Genomic DNA, 23,348 nt, shown 5'->3' on the forward strand with positions numbered 1-23,348 from the left:
GGGCCTGAAAATTATCACGAGTGACCAATTGAAAGCGTTTTTTTTTTTGGGTTACTAACCTATATAATGTTATGTAAAGCCCATGACACCCTAGATTTGAGAGAACATATTTTAACGCGGTTCAATTCATTCCATAATCCATAGCCACGTCAAGGGGCATCTGTCAATTCAACAAGAGAGCACCGAGTAACCTACATCCTTGCTCGGTGCCAGAATCCAAAAGTTTAAATTAGATCACCTGAAACCACCTTGTTAATTTTTATACCCGTGGACAACGATTTAGAAACAAATTAACAAGGATATTGAACTGATTGACCAAACTGGTTGATTTCATGGAAGGCACAGAAAATGTGCTGAACCCGCATGACAAGATGCGAGGGAGAAGTGTTAACCGGGTTGCAACTGGATAGCAGGTCCCGAGGCCACCTCATGAACTCGGCACAATAACTGATGCTCCTCCACTGACACCTGAATTGACTGATGAGTCAGGAAGGGTTGTCGAGTTGAAAACTGCGCCGCTAGATGCACGTTTTCCATTCGCTAACCAGACCCATCACTGCTACTCACGATATCTCGAGTACCACCGGTACAGTTAGTTGTTAGGGTGTATGATTGCATATATACGTTCAATTACCATTTTCCCGATTTTGGATGTTCTAATTAAGCCCTGGTTTGGTTAAATAAATTCAATTTTCCAGGTGTATTAAAGCAACAGGTGGAGAGTTGGCAGAATGCGAGAAATTTGCACGCTATTACCGTTCTCTTTGTCTGACAGATTGGGTAAGTTTCATTGGACACCATAATTCTATTATGAAAATTCTAAGTGATTAACATTCATCATGATGCTGTAAAGGTTTCGTAACATAAATATTATTCTTTGCAAATACTTGCTTTGGTTATGGCAGTTCTAACTTAACTTAAAATTGAAATGGCAATTACATTCTGCAGCTATAAATAAAATAGCAATGTTGTGAGTATGCATGAGCTTTCTAGTTATAATTGACTAGTGCTTGATTTGCAGATTGTGGAGTGGAATAGGCAGAGGGAACTGGGGATTTTTCCTGGCCCAATTTAATTGATCGATGTATAATTAAAGAAGAAAACACCAAGCGCTAAAGCACAACCCTCAGTGGATGGAAGGATACAATGTTATCTCTTTTGATGGTTTTTAAAGGTCGGCTGTATTTGCAGCGCACAAAGTTCTGTCTATTTTCTTTTCTGTTGTTTTCTTGCGTTTTTTTTTTTTGATGTAAATTTCCGAAACTATTTAAGTTATATATATAGGAGTTGGTTACGGCCCTATTTGAGTTTTGAAAATACTAATGGTTGATCCGAACCGTTTAACATGATATTCATATGAATATGTACTTGTAAATCAAATTTTATATTTTTTTAGAATTTTTTTATTATTTTTTAGATAGGTAGAAAATCACTTGATTTGAATGGTATTTTTAGATCAAGTGATTTTTCACCTATCTAAAAAATAATAAAAGAATTTTAAAAAAAATATGAAATTTGATTTGCAAGTACATATTCATATGAAGATCATGTTGAACGGTTTTGATCGACCGTATTTTCAAAACTCAAATATTGAGTCATTGCACGGAGGCTCTCTATGCAATATATTAGTATTTCTCTCTCTCTATATATAAAGCACTAGTGTTAGCGTTGCGATATATACTCAGCATGTGTTAGGTATTAATCTAACGACTGTGTCCTTGTGTGCTTATATAGTAAACAAATTACTTAATTAGTACTGTTAGGAGTGTCAATGGGTACGATACGGGTAGGGTGAACTATTTTCATACCCATACTTACTAAGAATTGACTTTACTCATATTCTATCCATACCTATTAAGAATTTGTCTTACTCTATTTTATCCATACCTGTTAAAATTAATGGATAATGAAATGGTAGTGGACGAATAACGAACAATATAAATATAATAATTTTAATATTTTTTACAAATAAATCATCAAATCTTATCATGCCATCTATATGCAATCATAATTACTAATATAAAATATAAATATAAATATGCAAAATTAAAATATAAATCTTATCATGCCATCCATATGCAATCATAATTTTATAAAATTAAAATATAAATATGCAAAATTAAAAAATAAATATGCAATTAATTCTAAGTAATAATTTTTTATTAAACAAAAAATCAAAATTATAAATATCTCTTCTAACAAATTCAATTTCTTAACTAAATAATAAAACATTTAAATAAAAAGTTAAAATGTTTAGTATAGTATTTTTCTTATGATATAATTTATTTTATAAAATTATCCGTTACCCAACAGATACGAAATAACTTTTATCCGTACCTATACTCGTTTATCTAACGAAATAAAATCTTTACCTATATCCATACTCAATATATTAACGAAAAAAAAATCTTATCCATACCCATCTTATTGAATACGATACGAATAGAGTAAACGGGTGTCATTGACACCCCTAAGTACTGTTTCACCTGATCACAATGTTGTGATTATTCTGTTTAGTGAAATTAGGGGCTAAGATCCTCGTACTTGTAAGGGTTGTACGTAGTAGCTTTTTTATCAAGAGCCGAATATATTTTTGCTGGTGTATCTTCTTGATCTAATATGTATTAATTAGTGAACCTCTTTATTCTCGATGGGGAGACTGATTGATATTTATGGGTCCATTTATTGATTTTGATGAGAATTATGAGAAAGAAAAAAAAATATGCAGTTCAATCTGAAGGTGAGAGAGGAGAGCAAGTCAACTGACAATAGAGAAGAGATGATTTTTGGTGGAATCATTTAACTATGAAATTCATAATTTTGTTCAATGAGTACTGTTAGCTCCGTCAATTCAGATCGCAGGAATATTCTTGATCGTATTTATATAGGCGCAGTCTTTTATCAAATTTAATGCTAATAAAATAATAATATATTTTAGTAGTTATATATAAAAAGATAGAGAAGGGTTCAAATGTTTCTGTTTTTTGTGCCTTCATTATATCGTCATTTTTAAAAAATTTAATAATTCAAAATTTAAAACTTAAGAGTTGAAATAAAATTTACATTATTTTATCTATGCACGTGTAAAAAATTATGATATTTCAATTTTATTTTGATTGTCATCAAGTGCTTGTAAAAAAATGTATTAATGTGGATAATTTAGAGACATTGATTTTTCAACTTATCGATTTATATAAAATAAAAAATGTATTAATGTAGATAATTTAGAGACATTAATTTTTCAACTTATTGATTTACATAAAAATAAAATTGAAATGTGGTAATTTTTTATGAGCACAGAGAGAAAATAACATAGATTTATTTTAAGTTTTAAATTTTTATAAATAGGGGTATGATAGAAGTACAAAAAATAAAGATATTTGAACTCTCCTCAAAAAAATATATTAAATATTTTATCGTTTATAATAATTTCGTTTCTTTCCAACATTGATTTTTAACTTCGTTAAAACTTAAAAGAGCTGCGTATATGGAGAGAAATACAACAATGCCCCCCATTTTTTTTTTTTTCTTATTGAGGAAAACAAGCATCTAGTTCTGATTTCATTGATGGTACGTAAAGGAGTTGCGTGCAAGGTTTGTAACAAATATCAGCAAAGCAAAACAGAGCTCATAATAATGGGCTACTAAAATGTTTCAAATGAAAACCCTATCTGAAAAACTAAATCCTAAAAAAGGCCTCCCAATGGGCTGAAAACAGAATCCGTTCCGAATCCGCTTCGTATCCAACTCAAATCTGAATTCGAATGAAATGGATTCAGATAATACCGAATTTGGATACGGATATTTATTTAATATGGATAAAAGATCCGGAGACGGATACGGCGGCCATTTTTATTAATATCCCTAAAAAAATGAAAATTTTAAAAATAACCATGTGTATCATTTTTTTTTATTTCTGTCCTGACCGCCAGACCCTGGGGCGCCCCATAAGGCTAGTGAGGCGCCAGCCCCCCGGGCACCCCACGGTTCTTTTTTTTTTTTAGAGATCTTAGTATTTTGATTTAAATAATTTTGTGAAGAAAATTTTTTCTTGTTTAGTGTGTATGCCAAAAAATAAGACAATAGTTGATTTGAAGTATATTTTAAAGAACTAAATTATTGATTTGATTCCTTAAAATTTATATGCATACCAAAATCATTAACCATAGACAATAGTTGATATGCAATATAAACTCAAAAGGATTGAATCAATTAGAAGAAGGTTATATTATGGTTTCCACTAATTTTATGGCCTTCTTTTTCAGTCACTGTATTAGTTTATGCGTCAACTTTCATAGGTATAAATACTTGAGAAATAAGAGATTAATACTTGCAAAGAAAGATATTAATATTTTCATGCGTAACTTGATATGATGATCCTCTCTTTTCAGTCCTCCAATAGTCTCCTCGTCAATATTCCTCTAATGAAGTAGTGGGGATTGATACAGGGACTAAAATGCAAAAGTGATTGCACCAACATGTAGAGCATTAAAAAATACACAGAATTGATATAAATTTCAACTTATTTGGATTTTTCTACAGTTAGTTATGAATTTTCAAAGTTTAATTTTTGAAAAAACTTTAAACAGCCATGACTTTGGCTAGGAAAGTCGGATTTACGCGTATGAGCACTTTTCGGAAAGGGGAGGACGAGACAGATCCGATTTTTTCTCAGTGGTACACCAAGCATCGTCGTATCGGAAGCATCAGAATTTCAAAAAAATGTCGTTTAGTGCCTCAAAAATCCCGTTTAAGTTTCGTTCGACGGTAGGTATTAAAAAACAGCGATTTTCAAACCATCTTAATAATATAGTAAAAAAATTCAAAAAAAATGTAAAATTTTCTCTCCAAGCATATTTTAATATAGATTAAACATCTAACGGTTTAGATCGGATATTTGGACTTCGAAACTAGAGATATGAGCACGAATTAAAATGCCCCGTTTAATTCATGAAGTAGCATAGCCTTACTCTACATGTATATATATGTACATGTATATATATGTATATGTATATGTATATGTACATATTTATACATATATTATAAAAAAAAATTGTATATATGTATATAGAGATAGGCTAATATGCTTTCGGTAGCATATGGGCCGAAATACACACGGTCCAAATTTGAAATTTCAAAATCCAAATGGTCAATCCGAACCGTTCATCTTCTTCTCCATATTAATATTTGCTTGGAGACCAAATTTTACATTTTTCTGAATTTGTTTACTATTTATTAAGTATTTTACAAAATTGTTGATCCAACGGTGGCTGCACAAAACAGTAAAACCGTTGGATTAGCGATTTTCAAAGTGGCTTAATAAATAGTAAAAAAATAAAAGGTAGATATTTTGTCTTCCATTTATTCCTTTTTTTATGATAAAAGTAGCTGGATGAACAAGAAAACATAGCGAAGAGTTGGAGCTCGACTGTAAATTTGAGGACATAAATTAGATTTTGTTTATCTAAAAAATCTAAAGTTTTTTTTTTTGAGAAACAATAAGGGTCACGCCCTCATTTAAATTAACCATAATCGGTTACAAAGATTTTAGGTTTCCGGGATTGGAAACCTTGTGCTGCGTACAGGGGTAAAGATGGAAAAATAAAATAAAAACATAAAAAGGAAAAGGAAATGCCTAAACAGGATGACTAAATGATGAGAAAAAAGGAGGAATAAAAGTGTAATGCAAGCATTAAGCCAAATTAAGCAAGTTACAGTAATTCTAATTAGCCATTATCTCTGAATCTTCTACCATCATCTCTTGGTGCTTGTGATATTTTCCACTGTTGCAATATGTCTTGTATCAGTTGTTCCTCCGTTTTGATTTTATCGTTGAAAATCCGATTGCATCTCTCGCGCCATATCATGAAGTTTGAAATTATGATTATTTCCCTGGTTTTCCTTGATATTGCGGCATCTACCATATCTTCAATAAAATCCCAATTTCTATCTCTTTGATTAACCTCCATAATTTGCATTGCTCCTCTGGTTATTGATGTTCCCCTCTGGCATTCATTGAAGAGATGCCTTGTTGACTCCCCACTATTTCTACACAAGTAACACATTCCCACTAGTATGAATCCTCTTGCTTGAAGGTTGTTGGCTGTGAGGATTTTATTATGATAGAGTAACCATGCAAAGATTTTGAAGCGAGGTGGGACTCTAAGTTTCCATATTTTTCTCACATTTGAACCAATCCTAGGGCTGTCACTTAATCTAAAGTAGGCTGTTTTAACAGAAAAAATACCTTGGATTTGAGGTTTCCAAGCTATTTCATCTATTACCTCCTGTGTTGAGGCAATTTGCTGGCACAACAGCTGCTTCAATTGTTGCAATTGTGACAGTTGTTGGTTTCCTTCATCTGAAGTTATTGGTTTGAATAACGTGGTCATATCCCTTGTGCCAATAACTTCCCTAACTGTGCAATCTTGGTTTAGCGCGAAGGTAAACAGTATATGAAGCATATCTCTGATGATCCCGTGCCCCCAATCCTCTTTCCAAAATCGGATGTTTGTGCCCTGTACTGGTATTCTCAGAAATGTGCTTTCACTCAAAGATTGTGCCTCTTTCAAATGCCTTGAGAAAAAAGCTGATTCATATAGTGCCATTGGTCCCTGTTGGCAGTATATGGCAGCAAATATCGTTTTCCAAATTTTTTGTTTCGGTTTATGCCATTGCCATAACCATTTCGTCAAAAGTGCCGTGTTGAAAAATCTGAGATTAATGATTCCTAAACCACCCAATTTTCTTGGAATGCAAATCATCTCCCAATTTGCTAGATGAATTTTTCTTTGATCTTGCTTTGCCCCATGCCATAGAAAATTCCGTCTAATACGATCAATAACTCAGAATCTAAGCTTTTTTATTTTTTTCCAATAACACATAAAGAAATATATTAATTTTTCTTATAGCCGTGAAAAATCCGATCTGAAAAATATTGATCCGGGTTATTTGTTGCAGTCTTTCTAATAAATCAAATTATATTATATTTCATATATTTTCAAAGAAATATATTCAATATTTCTAATATTTTAATACAAAAAATTAAAAAATTAAAAAAAATTCTGGTTTTTTTTTAAAAAAAAAAATTGTGGTAAGACCGTGTAGTTTCCACGGTCTGGAAAAAAAAAATTTAGTGACTGTAGGAACCATATGGTCCTTATAGTTTTTGAAAAAAAAAATAATCATATTGTTCCGTAAAATTTATTTTATTAATTATGGTTTATGAAAATAATTCAAATTTTTATGCAGACACTGCCTTTCCTTTTGGGTATTGGAACTAATGATGCTGAGATCATTTGACACTTGGCTTTTGCACGTCAGAGTAGCATTCATTAATTTTGTGGTGATTTGTGTACATGGTCTCTTTTTCATGGATCTTGTACAAAAAGGCAGAATATGTACTCTGTATTACAAAGCAACATTCATCTATCAACTTAAACGACTTGACGTTAACAACAAGGCAAAAATGATAGAGCACTTGGCATTATTTACAACCAGGCAAAAAGATATATATACATAGCGCCATAATTAACAAAAAAATTAGAAGGATCATTGTACTATATTTGATCTGCAATTACTTTTTAGTAAATTAATAATTTATTGTAACCGAAATATAATAAATTATCTGTAAAAAAGTGCAAATGAAAGAAGCTAACGCAAGTACTCCGATGGGAGGTTCATTATATATGAACAACTAAATGGAAGTTGAAAGGCTACCTTCATCTTTCTATCTTTTAAAAAAAAAAAAAAAAAACAACTATAAAAAACATAGATATTTAGTAGCATCCTCTGACCTCTATGGTATAGTAATTTCTAAACCATGAATTTATTTTAGTTGGCATTGTATTTAATATGAATTTTTTTTGTTATGCATGTGACCTTTTTTCTTTTTTTTGAATAAAGGTTGGAGATCAATCTATCAAACCGTTTAATATTCACAAGGAATTCTCCATCTAAATTTTAAGCATGTGATTTGATTTTTGTAATTTGAATTGGATAATTTAGTTGGAAAATCCATTCTTTATGTGGTTAGGACACTTTATATGATACATATTGTGATCAATAGCTTTCAAGAACAAGTGTACATAATTCACTGCTATGATGTTTCTTAAATATAATTTCAATAAAATTGAACATCTTATAGATATACAAGAAGCATGACCCCTACGGCCACATAAGATCAATTGCTCCTCAAATTTAAAGACTCAATTTATTAATTATATGCCAGTGTACAGGTACATGTGGGCTGCATCAGACTCCAAGAATTAATTTGCCTTCTGAGCTTTTCCGATGCAACAATATTAATTATATATACACCACGGGTGACTAGAAGCCACAATAACTGAACGTTTCTCCTATTCCAAAATATTCTCCGATCTCCAACTAAAATTTGTCTGCCAATTGGAAGAGTTCATGTGCATCACTTTATTGATTCCAACTTCCTTTTTGTATGTACAAATGACTATTTCGGAAAGAATAAGGTTTCAGCTTACTGGTTGGGTATATATTAGCACTTAATGTTAAACTTGCAAAAAAAAATTACCCAAATTGATCACCACAACAATGCTAATTTTGTTACCAAATTTGCCTGTTATCAAATAGCTTGTATAGAAACTATCAAATGCATAGGAAGGGCTGTGAGACCACCAAAGCCTGTCAAGGGGATTAATGGCTTAATTTAAAAATTAATCATTGCTTGAGATTGAATTTATAGTTTTCGGGCTTTTGTTGAAACGTGTAGAGCACTGGTCGAATTGACGGTCGAATAGATATATTCGGCTTCTTAATTTGACTATAAATTTTTGATGGCAGTCTCTCGATCTGCCATTCGTCGTTCGTAATAGGGATCACCGATTATTTTTTTAGAGAAGTTATCAATTATATAATCCATATATAATCGAGCTTTTGGCCGATTTTTCTCTCCGGTTTCTTCCGCTGGTTTCCTTCGCTGGTTTTTCCAATTCTGGTTTTCTATTTTTTCCATTTTCTTTAATTTATTTTTGTAAATAAAGAGTACTTTGTACTTACTGGAATATTTAAAAAGCTTTTGTTGAATTAAATTATTTTTTGTTGACATAAAGTTATATGTTGACCACAAAACTTGCCACCCAGTTGAAATGAGTTTACTTTGGATTAATAAAGAATAAAAGAATTTATAGTTATGTTTTGCAATTTGAAGTTAGATGATTAATTAAGTATTGACACTGAAGGTTGTGAAAGATTAAATTAAGTTTCCTAAATGAAAAATGTAATTCTCAACTTATTCTAAGAGCTTGTCTGTATGATAAGCATGATCATCTTACAAACGATAATTTTTAAATTTGCTTATGAAGAATTGGATGCTTAGAAACAAAGAATGCAAGATATATAGAAAGATTGAGTTTGTTTGTTCTTTTTCACTTTGGTGTACTGTATAAAATGTCTGAATATATGCCAATTTAAACTAAGTGATATTTTGGGGACAGGGTTGGCGTTGTTATTAGTCCTTATATTATAAAAAATAGGGGAGATCCACCGAATCTTGGATATGCATATAATATAACTAAAACAGTACAACTTAGCTGGCCATTGAGTATTAGTTTAAACATTGTGACCTTCATTAAATTAATATTCTATTATCAGACAATAACAAACAGGGTTTGATATCAATTCCAATATAGTACGTTAACTTAGAATGGACAAAGTTGGCTTTACTTTTTTAGGATAATGCTTGCATTCGATGATCAGCAAGTTAATTATAATATAATTAAAGAGAATATTTTGGATGACATACAGAAATTATATCTTAAACTTATTGAGAGAATTTGCGAGTTTGATTCCAAGAATCCATGGGCAATGATTCATTAAAAATGTCTTTTTTCTTCTAATTTGAGTTTCAAAAACCAACCATTAATCTAGTAACTAAAGTAACACCTTTCTCAAGGGAAAATGTCTAGTTGGCGATCTAGAATTTCTTGTGGATATAAATAAAGTTGGAAGACTTGATCCTCTTTTCATCTTTATATAAATGGTTTGGATTCATCGTTTGATTGAAGTTTATTGTAACACTCGGTAATTTTAATAATTTTTCTAAAATATATTTTGGACTTTATTATAATATTGTAAATTTAAAGGTTTCAAATGTAAAAATACAAACTTTGGTAAAAAAAAAACGACCAACGTGGCAGCCATTGCCACGTGCCCATGCATGGAAAATTTTGACCGCCGTAAATGACTCAAAAGCTCCCCTTCTCCTTTAATTGATCGAAAAAAAAAGTGAAATTAAAAGAGGAAAATTGAAAAGAAAGGAAAAAGAGAGAAAAAAAAATATTTTGATAAGAGATTTTGAAATTGATTATTATCGATTATATGTCTGATTGGAATTTCAACTACGTCGTATTGATTCTGAACAGTGATTGCAGTTCGATTGGGATTATGAATTGATCGCTATCAGGTAACTAGACTTCTCTATAATTTGTGTTTTCATTTTGTCTAGTTGAATTGCATTTTAAATTGGATGATTGAATTGGGTATTGAATTATGATGCATATTTAATGGGATAACGAGTATGTGGTTCGAATTTGATTTGTGAAATGATATAATCGTGTGTTCTGAGAATTCGTGAAATGATATGATTATGTGAAAGGAAATGATGTGGATATTGTGTGACTTGTTTTATTAATAACCTAGACACAGGTGCTATCACCGATTAAATATGTATTCATAATTTGATTTGAATTTGTGTGGATTAATCCAATCTGTTTGAATGGTTGTTTAATTAGTCAGTTATAGATAAGCGCGTCATTAAATAACCGGTTACTGAGCTTTGTAGCTGACCTCGTATTCTTTATGTTTGTTATTTTTGTTGCGACGTAGATTGACGGGACAATGGATGGATGCGAGGATGCCTCTCTTGTCGCGATGCCTGGCCCGGCGGCGGGATCGTGACGTCTATTCATAGATTTTGAAGGTTATTGGCAGTCAGGCTGAAAATGCCAATCCAGATGTTAGTAGCAGGACTTCAAAAGAAATTAGTTTAATGCTGCAAATCCAGATCTTAATTAATGAATTAAATATATTGATAGGACAAATGGAATGATAACTCTTTTCTTAAGGAATGATTATTCTTTTTTTTTTAAATTAAGTCTTATACTTCCCTCTGATGTTAATGATTTACCAGATCTCATTCTGAAGGAGGAAAATAGTCTAAGTCTAGATACAACACAGTTAGTGGATCTTCTTTTGTTCATAGGTAGATTCAACTGAGAAAATTAGTACTCTGAATTCTGGAGTTGACAATCCTCCAAATCTAATGTCTGAAGAAGAACATAATGACGAGCGGAGTTGAATTGGGATAAAGTGGTGTGAAGAATATCTTAAGTTGATTTTTGTTAGTTTGTTGTTATTATGATACTTAGTGGTGTCTTCTATTTTGTTGTTATATATTGGAGGTTTATTTGCATGCAATTAGATGCTATTTTGTAAGACTTGTGATATTTGTTTTGGTATCTATATTAGGTATCATATCAGATATTTTTTGTTTCTATATGAAATTGGTGGAATTCTCCACTTCTTTAAAAAAAAAAATATTGATAGGACAAATAAGTTTTCTATATACGCTAAAAAAAGTTTTATGTACATGTAATGCATTATACAATACTATAATATTGATTCTTAATTTTAAGCTTTATTTCTTATAGTTATCAAAATTATCAGAATAATAGTTGTCCGAAACGGCGAAACCACTGCAGCATCGTTTTCTTTCTTTTGGGAAAAATCCGATAGATGCCTTTGTGCGTGCAAATTCACAAACACGTGTTAGCAATCCATAGGTAGGCCGTAAGCAGCACTGTCAATTTTGTATTGATTTGGCGGTCTCCTTATATATACCTTATTCGGTAACGTACAGAAATTAGGAACCTTTCTATTAAATAAATCATAATCACTTTATCACTTTGTCTTGCCTTTTCATTTTGGGCCTTTGGAACCTACCCTACCCATGACTATAATTTGGTACTAGACAGAATAAATGGAACTCGGATTCTCTATACAGAACAGTGGCGGTATGTTTATGGAGGGGAATCCGAATCCAGAAAATAAATCAAGTATATAAGAACAACCGCAAAAACTGAAACTACAATGAAAAAAAAACTATTTAGTTAATTAAGCAGTGATCAAATCAAAGCTAATACTTTTCATCTCCCAGAAATATAAAGGTTTGAATTATGCTACATCAATCTTTAATGAGCAAGGATGAATATGAGAAAGATAAAAACATTTGATTGTACCAGTTCAGGTAGGATTTTTAGGACATGATCAGTTTTCTGAAGGAAAATGCGCATATCCTACATGTAGCCATGTTGTTCACAGAACAAAAATGACCACTGACATGTGAAAAACAACTGTCGATTTTTAACATTGCATAAAGCTACATATAGTCATGAATTGCAGAAGATCCTGGGTCGCAACGAACAAAGAATCCCCATTAAAAGAGCCAGCATTATCTCTATGTATTACTCAATCCTAAAGAATTTTTTATTTTTGTTACGCTTACTTAACAAGGCATAGACGATTTGCCGGTCGGCTCCTCTCCAGTCTGCCTTGCTGCTGGAGACATCATACAGATCTCGTAATTTGTCGCCAAGTCAATGCAAGCCAATGCGAACCATCTGATAGACTCGATAACTGACGTGGTAACATCTGTGGGCCTAAGGGGAATCGGTTAGGGCAAAGACTATCCAAATGCTCAATCGGTTTAGGGATTGATTGCACTTGAAGAGAGAGATATAAAGAGAGAGACAGACAATTTTGTAGCATTGACCAATAAGCAAGAGAAAGGTATACTAATCTACCTATATATATAAAAGTATATACCTGGTATTAATTGTCATATAGTGGTATTGCCTTCATTCAGAAAGAAGAGAAAGGCAAGGCTGTGCAAACATCCTATTTCAGCCTATTCAGTTGGTATGTTATGTTTTCCAATTCTTTATTTATTTTGTTGCTTATTTTTGACCTATGTCGTTTTTTTTCTAACTTGAGAAAAATATAATTTTCCTTTCAAGAATAAAACTTCTTTTCCTTAAATTTTCTCTCTCTCCTTTTCCTTTGGCTTTTTGTATGTTTAGGGTTTTCCTTTAAGTTCACAGAGCAACAAATTGATTCTTTTGTAATTTTGACACTGCAAAATTAATTAAATAATTTTGCACGGTTCATTGTGAAACAATCATAATTAGCAATTTTTTCTAGATGGATTAATTAGAAAAAAAAAATCATCTTTAAAATGGGAGAAAACCCACATCCCAGCCCAACTGGGGAATCTATAATTGCAATAGATCCTTCTTCTGTCAGATTTCTCACTAGACTGGATGCATCTCTCAGTTAATCAAAGATGCTTCATTAATTTCTCTACCACCGACCCTCTCTACCGTAATGGATGCTGCAAAATTGGGTTTAAAAATAATTAGTGATTTTAAAAAGTTTTCATTTGTTAGATACAAGATATCAGATGGGAAGAGGAAAAATATTGATTAAAAGGATTGACAACACAACAAGCCGGCAAGTGACTTTTTCGAAAAGACGCAGTGGATTACTCAAAAAGGCCCGTGAGCTCTCGATCTTATGTGATGCGGTGGTTGGTCTCATTGTTTTTTCGTGCACAGGTCGCCTATATGAATTTTCTAACACAAGGTAGAAATCCTTCCTTAATTCACCCCCTCTAGCTGTTACTTAATTTAATTTCTTTTAGTTCTTATTTCTGGCATTTTAAAAAAGTAGTAGTGATTTGAACTTGTTATATTTTTAACCCAAATTGCTATTTGGGGCCATTAGGCTATGTATGTTTATTTTGTTGGATATGTCAAGATTCTTTGTACGAGAGATAATATCATTCTAGGGAAATTAATTTTGCTTCTCTTGTATCTCTATTGCTCTCTTCCCTCAAAACCCTAATAGAACTTTTGTAAAAATGACCACAGTGCTTCTTAGGGCTTTTCATTTTGGTAAGATGGATTAAGCTATAATTAATTAGTATAAAAAATCATGGTATTCTTATTTCACAAACTGTACGATCTTCTTTAGCCTACTGAGAGCTGTGGTAGCTAGTCAACTTTTTACTTCAGTGATAATTAACGGCTATAATTCTCTTTAGTGAATTTAATTTGCTTCATCCAATAGTAATACAATTTCTTCAAACTTCTTACAGTTTTCGTAGCAAAGGAACATACATGTTCATAATGTGGTATATATTTGGTGTAAAATATTTATGCTGATTTGATTATATATATGCATGACGTATTTAGATTGATTCAACATGCATGTTTCGATCGTATATATATGTATATTGTTAGGATTTAGTGAGGACATAGTGTCTATGGACCTACATATATAAAACCACCTTTCCAAAACTAGCAACAAGAACTATAATCATTTCAATGTTTTATACGGCTTGAGCATGACATGTAGCGGATTGCCATGCACTTGTTCATTTCCTCACAAGCAAAACCTTGGCACAGATTTTTCTTATCATGATTCTTTTTAGTTTGCTATCCTGATTAGTGTGAAAAAGAATAATATGTTCTGCTTGGTGTCTTTTTTAGCATGAAAGCAATAATTGATCGCTATTTGAAGTCAAAGGAAGAACACCATCCATTGCAGGACTCGAATTCACAACTAAAGGTACATATATCTTCAATAATTTAACAAAATGCATTAGTTTAACATAGTTGTTAATATTCTTGATATATTAGCTAAGATATTAATTTTGAGATCATTCATTATTTCTGTTTTCTTTTATTAGTTCTGGAAAAGGGAGGCAGAAACCTTGAGACAACAACTGCTCAGTTTACAGAAAGCTCAAAGGTACATAAATTTGCAATCTTTCTTTCATATGATCATATCTATCAATTTTTACCAGAAAATGAAGAAGTTTTTTTACAGAGAAATATTATCAAAGATTATGGCAGAAACTTAGATCTATTTTTTTTAATATAATTAGGAAATTGACAAGGGCTTAATATGTTTCATACTCATATGTGAGGTGGAAACATATTGTCCCAAAAAGTTAGGAAAGTAAATCAATCAAAGGGCCTAGAAATGAATACACACCGAAAGTTTCAATGTGGCTAAAAGCTATGTTTTAGTTCTACAACATTAAATGTTACTAATATCTTACATATATACGATTATATATACTAATTGTTGCGGATCTTCTGGTATATCAGAAATAACAAATAATTGAATGCTTAAAAATTACAGAATTAATTGTAGTTATTATTATTCTATTTAAACCCTCCAAAAGTACAACTCGCGAACTTAGTTTACTAAGCTTTCCAAATGTCAAAGTTCAGGCAGCTGATGGGTGAAGATTTGTCGGGATTAAGTGCTAAAGACCTTCAACTCATTGAAAACCAACTCGAGCTGAGCTTGAACTCTGTTAGAAAGACAAAGGTGAGGTTAAGACTATTTGCTAGGTTACCCGTTTTCCCAATAAGCATATGGCTGTTAACATCTAAGTCTTTCTGATTTACACAATGTTTTAGGAGCAAATTTTTACAGAAGAAATTCAGGACCTCAATAAAAAGGTACTGCACCTCCCAAACCCCCACATGTACATTACATGCTCATTCTCTCTACAAAATTATCCCTAATGTTGATACTAATTAATTAATGACTAATGTATATAAAGTACAAGCCAATGGCTATGAAAAAAAGAAGACGTAACGGAGTAATATCTTTATTTATTTGTTTTACTCTTCCCTATTTTTACATGGATATCATAAAATTGCAAAATATATATGTTAACTTAATTGACAAAGTAATGTTAGATTTCCATTTTTTTCTCTCTCTCTCTATTTGATGTAGAAGCAATGTGAAAATTAATTTTTAGAATTTTTATTTACTTGAGAAAAATGGAAAACAAATTAATTTTAAGTCAATTCATAACATTTTAAATAAATAAGATACACCTTTTAGTTAGTAGTAATATATTTGTAAGCAATAGAATTTGTTTTCAATCACTTCCAATGGAGAGTGGTAATACTAACAGACATTGGAGGTAATTCAAAAAAGTTTTGGAAATAAAGAAGGGAAAGGAAAAATGTTTCATGAAAATTCCCTCTTTTGTCCCCATAACATTTTAAATTGTTAATTTTGATGGCTAAAACTTGAAAAAGAAGGGAAGTTATTTGTTTTCTGGTATTATTAGGAGAAAAGGAAATTCATCTCAAAAAAAACTTTTAATCCTACGCGACAAACTGGAAATCAATATCCTGAAATTTATGTACATATAGGGACAGATGGTACGAAATGAGAATGCGGAGCTCTACGAGAAGATCAATCTGTCTCGTCAAGAAAACATGGAGTTACAAAAGAAAGTAAGTTTTTTCGTCTCAATAAAATACTAAAAGATATTACTTAGGAGTAGAATGGGCACCTTTGACCATACCCGCTCCTTCGTTGTATTACTTTGTGTTTTATTTACCAGATTATGTATGTGTAATAGAGCTCCCTTTGGGAGAGTGTAAATAACTTTTCTTAATTCATATATTGATAGCCGGCTACTTGTCCTTTAAAAAAAAAAGCTACTAAAAGATATGACAGAAAGATGGTAATGCATGTCTGTACCATCATCTAATAAAACTTGTTAGAAGTTATCAACTTATCATAATTAACATAGAATAAATACATTGCATCATGCATCTTTGAAAGAATAATTTTAATTGGAATAAATTAACTTGCATTTTTGTATATAGTGTATTAAAATTGCTGGCATCATTTAACAAATGATTTAAATTCTCATCAGTTTTATTAAGTAGCTTTCTGAGACGCATCAAATGATATCATGAAAAATTGAAAAATAGATGATGTGCATGACAATTACTTTATTTTAAAAGAATGTCCATATACTAAATGTTTCAAATGTTGGATTCAGCTATATGAAGGAAATGGACTCCATTACGTGACCAATGTACCCAATAGTTCCCAGCTTCCATATGCATTTGCTATTTCCAACGTGCAGGAGGCTACTTATCTTGAATTATCTCAGCCTACCGAGAGGCAGACTGCAATGCAAATGGAGGCACCAGGCCTGGGGTAAGTGCGTAAATTTCATTACTTACATGTTATGGTTATTATATGTTTGATCGTTTGAGCAGCCAGACATTTTTTTTTTATCTTAAATGAATTTGGAAAGTTTCCTCTAAATTAATCCTATATAAATGTGCAGATCGATATATGTATATGATGAGCTTTGTAGTGGCCTCTTAGAATATTTGAAATATATACAAAATGCCAAAACCACACATACAACTCCTTTCACAGTACACCTCTCTACATTTTGTACAATAATCAGAGGTAGATTAGCATATTTCCTGTATTTTAAGATATGAAAGGCCGGCAAAGGTTTTGGATTAATGCATAGATAAAAATCACCCGAGATTTGCCGACATATCATATCAACATATCTATACAATGAATTATAATTTCATATGAGTAGCATTTTAGTTGCTGGTAGGTTATTTGTCTGAATAATTCATCTATCAGGTTTGGATTAATTGACATCCCATATATCCAATTAAGTGACACTAAAAACTTAACCAGAGTAGCAGTTAGCAGACTTAGCAGGCTATTTAGTTTCTCCTTTGAGCCTAGTTATTCTAAATCTTTTTTTTTTTTTTTTGAGAATATAAATGCAAATTTACCCATCAAAATCTGTTGATTTGCGATTTGTGAAGGGAGAAACATACTTGCAAAGCTAGGTTTTAAAAATGGGTTTATAATTACCAGAAAACTCAGAGCACACTTTTCATGGGCTTAAATCAGGTTTGAACCCACAAATGTTCAGAGCCTAATTTGAACAATACTAGCTCATTAAGTTTTTCCTCACTAGCAATTACTTGACAAACTGTTTTCCCTGCACAACAATCCCCGCTTGTTTTATTTTTTACACAAATTAAAATTTATCCTATTTAGTGACTTCTGACAAAATTAATCCTATTTTAAATTTTTAATCAATACATCTTCAAACTGTTTTTCCTATCCTGTGATAATTTTCCATTGTCTCCTACGTATTTATCTAATTATTTTTAATTTCAGCAGTCTTCAGCTGATGTAGTGAGATATCAAGGGCTAGAACAAGATTCTGCATCTTAGTAGGTGATTTGAGGTTTCAATGGTAAGTTACAAAAAAAAAAAAAAGGTTTGAATGGAGTAGTGATTGTGAGTAACGTAGCTATTATCTTTGGTGCATATTGACCTAATTATCACAGTTATCATAACTATTGTAGTAGATCTTAATTTGGTATTTTCCCTAGTGATCAGTATGATCAATAATTGCAATTAAAAAAAAAAGGCAAGATCAAGAGTACAATATATTTTTCCAGGGAAAGTACAACGTCAGAAAAGAAGACCAGGGAACATAGCATGCATGTAATTTTTTTTCCTTGGCTTTTTTTGTTTGGCTCTTTCTTTTTTTACTTTAATATTTCGTGTTAGCTGTTGAACATGTATGACTGAATTTTTGAATAATAATTTGTATAACATAGATGTTTAGTACCGCATACAGATTAACATAAGTACTCTCTTAGAGCTGGATTCCCAGGATTTCCAACACTTATTGCCCCACTGTGTTTTGTAGTCAATAATAACATGCCACGCAAGCAATTTTTCTACAAGGAGGATATTTTCATTTATTATTATTATTTTTTATATATTTTTTTTGTGTGTTACAAAGCCCGTAAGCTGGTGCCAAAAACTTGCACATTCTCCATATTCCCTACTACATTGCCTATTACCAGAAGTCCCCCAAAAGCTACAAGTAAAGAAAAAAACTTATAACCTGAGGGTTGGGTAAGTAAAACCCAATGTGTTGAAGCCTTCTTCTCTACCCTTCCTTGCCAGAAAATCAACCGTATTGTTTGACAAATGAGCAGGTATATCCACTGTTTACCTTCAAAATTTCCCAAGCTTGCAATGCCTCTTTAAAGGCCATCCATTCAACTTCAGTTGGAGGTTGGAACTGTGTTACCGCATTTACCAGAACATAACAATCAGAGAAAAAGGAGCAAGATGTGATTCCTTGTGCTCTACATATTCACACCCTTGGAGCAAAGCCATTGCGTCAGCCTGTAGTGGGGAACCTGCTGACACACAATTAATGTGAACCATATGCGACTAACTCACCATTGAATTCTAGAACGAACACGGTAGTCCGGTACCACCCGCCCGCCCAGTTCCCTTTCCAAGATTTATCTGTAAAACATGTATGTGACAATAATTGGATTTCTGGACCGGTTTGCTGCACAACTAACCATGGTTCCGGAAATCGGCCGATTTCTAGTCAACTCGGAATCGGCCGTGTCCGATCCGAGTTTCACCCGAGTCTCACGCCTATGCAAGTTTTTCGGCAAAACTCGGATGAACAGTGCTTGACTCGGCCAAATTATCCGATTTTCCAGCTGAGTCAAGTCAAGTTAAACTCAGATGAACAGTGCTTGACTCTACTTTAACAATATTTAAAAAAAAGTTGAAATATTTATATTCCCACACCATATTAATGTTTTTATTTTTTGACTCTATACGACAATATGCTCATTCGTATTTTAATACAGAGGACAAGATGATTCAGCCAGCTCGGTATAGTTTCTGGCAATAAAAAGTGTATTCTATTTGTAATGTTTCTATTACATTATATAATTAGTGGATTATTTGAGTGCAATATTTTGTCTTAACATAGTTTTTTTTACAAATTATTTTTATTAAATTTTTTCTACTTTTTGGCTACAAAACAAGTTTCAGTCAAAAAAATCCGAGTTACCGATCCGATTCTTCCGATTCATTCGATTCTGATTTCACAGTCAAGAACCCGATTCCGATACCGATTCCGAGTTTCAGAACCATGCAACTAACCTTCTCTTTCCTTTTTTTGCTACACGAGTAGCTGCATATACCGTTTCTCTATCTATCAGTACCTTGAATTTCTGAAACTTCTCAAAGGTTGGCTGCGATCCCCCATAGGTCTGATCATTACGACATCTCCAAATTGAGTTGAGAAATCGCAGCCACCACTCCCTCAATTCATCTGAATTGAACAGTAAGAACAATGGAATCAGGTAGCATATCGGATCTGAACGGCATGGACCGTTAAACCAACAAGACCTTGAGAAATTGCAGTGCCACAACATGTGAGACAAATCCTCCTCCGCTTGTCCACACATCGCACAGATTGGGTCCCCCCTTCCCTGTTCTCGAGTGGATAACCTTTGCCAGGGATAGTGCCTCGTACATTATTTTCATTTTTTTATTACAAAATAGTTAAGTTAAAATACATATATAGATAAGAAAAAAAATCACGGTATCTGAGATTAGTGGGATCTCATTTGATTACTCTTTTAGTATTTAAATACACAGTAAGGCAAAATGTAGGTTACCAGAGACCACATTTGATCCTTGCACAAATAATCTTGGCATCTATAGAAGACGACAAGTACATGCGGGATTGCAGAGCATTAAATAAATACAAGTTGACTCCCTTATTGGCGTCAGTATCGAACTTCACGAATTACCAGGAGCCATATATATTTTAATGTTACTTTATTATCTATAATTTCAATTGGTTCCCAACTAGAGGTTGTCTGCCAAAACGTGCCAGACATGCATAACCGATGCTTATTCTCCACTTGGAGCGCATCTTTTCGGAGAGAATGAGGTTGGTGTAATATTAAATATTTAGAGAGGTTTGTACACTTTCTAGAAAAGGGATGTAGTTTAAGAAAGCTAAATATGAGCGCGATATCAATAGTGCTAATTAAAGATTATAAATATTATCATTTGGTTTCGAAAATTTGTAATTTATGTCTAATTATTCATTGTCTAGTTTGATGAACGGGATTTAGTTAGTCTACACTCTCATCATTTGATATATAGTTGGTAGCGCCAATTTTTTTTAATTATATAAGGATGTGCTTATAATGTCTTTTTTATTAATCAGAATTAATAAGCTGGAGGGTAACTGACTAACCGTGTAACCCCCTATTCATATATGATGCTCCCTGATATGGTCGTGTAACCGTGTGTCATTAGCTTTTCTGACCGTGTATGGTCGTGTTTTTTGTACTAGTGAGAATTCATAAAAATTACAAGATGTTATAGTTCTGTTGTGTTTTAAATTTTTGGACTATTCTTTTTCCTGTTCTAAATATTTTGTTCTATTGTTTTTAGAATTATATGTATGCATCAAATTTGACAGAGTAATTGTAGAAAATAAAACACACTTGTTTAACAAATAAAATTATGTACTAATTAAGTTTGCACTAAAAATTACTATAACAAATTACATGCACAATGAGTAGCACATTTTGTACTAAATTAGTATGCAAATTACTACAAATTATATGCACAATCTGATCAACGTTTTGTACTATAAATTATACACATAATAGATATCTTTGCTGATTAAATTACAACATAATTATTGATCCAACACTAAAAAATATATATATAAGCTACGTTTATTTCTTCGAGGCGGGAGTTCATTCTTACTTTCTTAGTTGAATAGGGAAATTGTGGAATTCCTTTTAAAAAAAATTATATCGTGCGTCCATGTAAATATGATAAACATAGTTATCCCTAAAAAAGTATCAAAAAAATCACAATGACTCTAAACTCTAATATAATATCATTAGTATTAATTATTAACGAAATGGGCGGAGCCAGAAATTTTTTCAACGGAATTCGATCGAGTACCCCAAATCATCGTATATATATTCGGATCGATAAATGCAATCATCATAATAAAAACAAAATTTTAAATTTCTAATCATAGAGATGAATGTGAACCGATTTTCATATTTACATCAGGGACCAAGTATGAAATTTTTTTTTTTTATGAATATCACAAAAATATGCTACAGATACATATATGATCAGATAAAAAAATGGAGGACATTAATTGGCCTTATTCTCTTGTACTAAATCACCCTTGATTAACGTTATTTAGCCCATAAATTTTGTTGATTTGAATTTCTTTTATCTATTACTTAATCTTGGTCAACTAAAATTAATTAAAAATATTATATGTATATATGTATTATCGATCTTTTCAAATTAATAAGAAATTATGTTTTTAGTAGGTGTGTGGACAGAAGCAGAGAGGAGTACTGTGATCAACAAAATATATATCGGAATCATTTGAGGTTTATTAATTAAACACAAGCGATGAACATCTCCAGATCCACCAAATCTGGGATAACTTAATTTAATCGAGTTAGTACAATTCAGATTACATTGTTAACTTCAGCACGGGAATTCATTTGGGATGTAATTTATTATATAGCACAAAAATTAACAGCCTTGAAGTACCTAAAAATGTTTATGTGAATAAATAAACTTTATTACTTGGCCAAATACCTCTAAAAAAATGTTTACGAAAAATCTTTATCCCACTCATCTTATCGAATACGGTATGGATCGGATAAACGGATAAAAGGGTGCCATTGACACCCGTACCCAATATATAATTAATTAATAAGCTGTTGCGGTATATTTTGCCTCAAAAATAGTGCCACAGAAGACTTGACCTGAAGACGAGAGGAAGAGTAGTTTGTTGGAGAGAGACCTTTTAGCAAGCCAATCATCAACACGTGTTAGCCGTCGATAAGTCGGGCGGTCAAATTTATATTTCTGCCATGACATCGTACCACATTTGGTGACACATTCAAATATTCAATTAACAATCATATCCCATAATAAACAATTGATATTCGCTTATCACTTCCTCTTTCTTTTATATTTTTGGCCATTCAACGGAATATCTTTTTTTTGCCTTTTTTTTCTTTTAATATCCGAGTTGCAAGTTGCAACCTAACCCGATCATTAGTTCCACCTCGGAACCAGACAGCAGCGTCGAAACCTGATATCTTGTGGTTAGTGAACAAATACCACATGGTGTCGCCTGTATTAATTTGATTGGTCATATATTTTAGAAGCCATGCATTAATTATCACATATTATAATGATGCAAAAAAAAAGTATTTAGTAAATAAGTGTGTGTATAGTTGGCCTATTGTATTTCACAAAATAAAATACATATTTTACTTCATGTTCACATCTTTGCTTATAAAATTCAAAAAGTCAATCCAATTAAACTTTTCAACATGATCTCACTGATAAAATGTACTTTGAGACAAAATTTTACATTTTTTGAAAATTTTCTACTAATTTTTTAGAATTTTTAAAAATCGCTATTTTTCAGAAAATTATGGACCATTATAAACAACAATCCCTTACCATACCCGTTGACACCCTATCTGATTTACTAGTCCATGTAGCAAATTAAGCTTTCATCTTTTGTTAAATAAAGACATTGGACT

The 23,348-nt window shown here is 32.0% G+C and overlaps 1 protein-coding gene and 1 pseudogene across 3 annotated transcripts; both read left to right on the forward strand.

The window, feature by feature from the left end:
- The first annotated feature begins 332 nt into the window (after positions 1-332).
- Positions 333-1,409, forward strand: LOC144551840 (cytochrome c oxidase subunit 6b-3 pseudogene; annotated as a pseudogene). Its single transcript, XR_013510887.1, has 3 exons — positions 333-586; positions 699-780; positions 1,022-1,409. The product of XR_013510887.1 is annotated as a cytochrome c oxidase subunit 6b-3 pseudogene (transcript).
- Positions 1,410-12,811: 11,402 nt separating this feature from the next.
- On the forward strand, positions 12,812-18,141 carry LOC144551943 (MADS-box transcription factor 23-like). 2 transcript variants are annotated; one of them, XM_078300050.1, is made up of 9 exons: positions 12,812-12,948; positions 13,476-13,671; positions 14,580-14,658; positions 14,780-14,841; positions 15,330-15,429; positions 15,522-15,563; positions 16,272-16,355; positions 16,913-17,073; positions 18,079-18,141. In XM_078300050.1, exons 2-9 carry the CDS (start codon positions 13,490-13,492, stop codon positions 18,092-18,094), a joined length of 726 nt encoding a protein of 241 aa, XP_078156176.1. In that variant the 5' UTR covers positions 12,812-12,948; positions 13,476-13,489; the 3' UTR covers positions 18,095-18,141. The 2 variants fall into 2 exon arrangements, with proteins under 2 accessions (XP_078156176.1, XP_078156178.1); XM_078300052.1 differs by lacking the exon at positions 12,812-12,948 and having other exon boundaries at positions 13,454-13,671.
- The last annotated feature ends 5,207 nt before the right edge of the window (positions 18,142-23,348 follow it).

This window comes from Carex rostrata, chromosome 3 (assembly GCF_964058835.1).
Source record: "Carex rostrata chromosome 3, lpCarRost1.2, whole genome shotgun sequence".
In the NCBI taxonomy this organism is placed as follows: Eukaryota; Viridiplantae; Streptophyta; class Magnoliopsida; order Poales; family Cyperaceae; genus Carex; species Carex rostrata.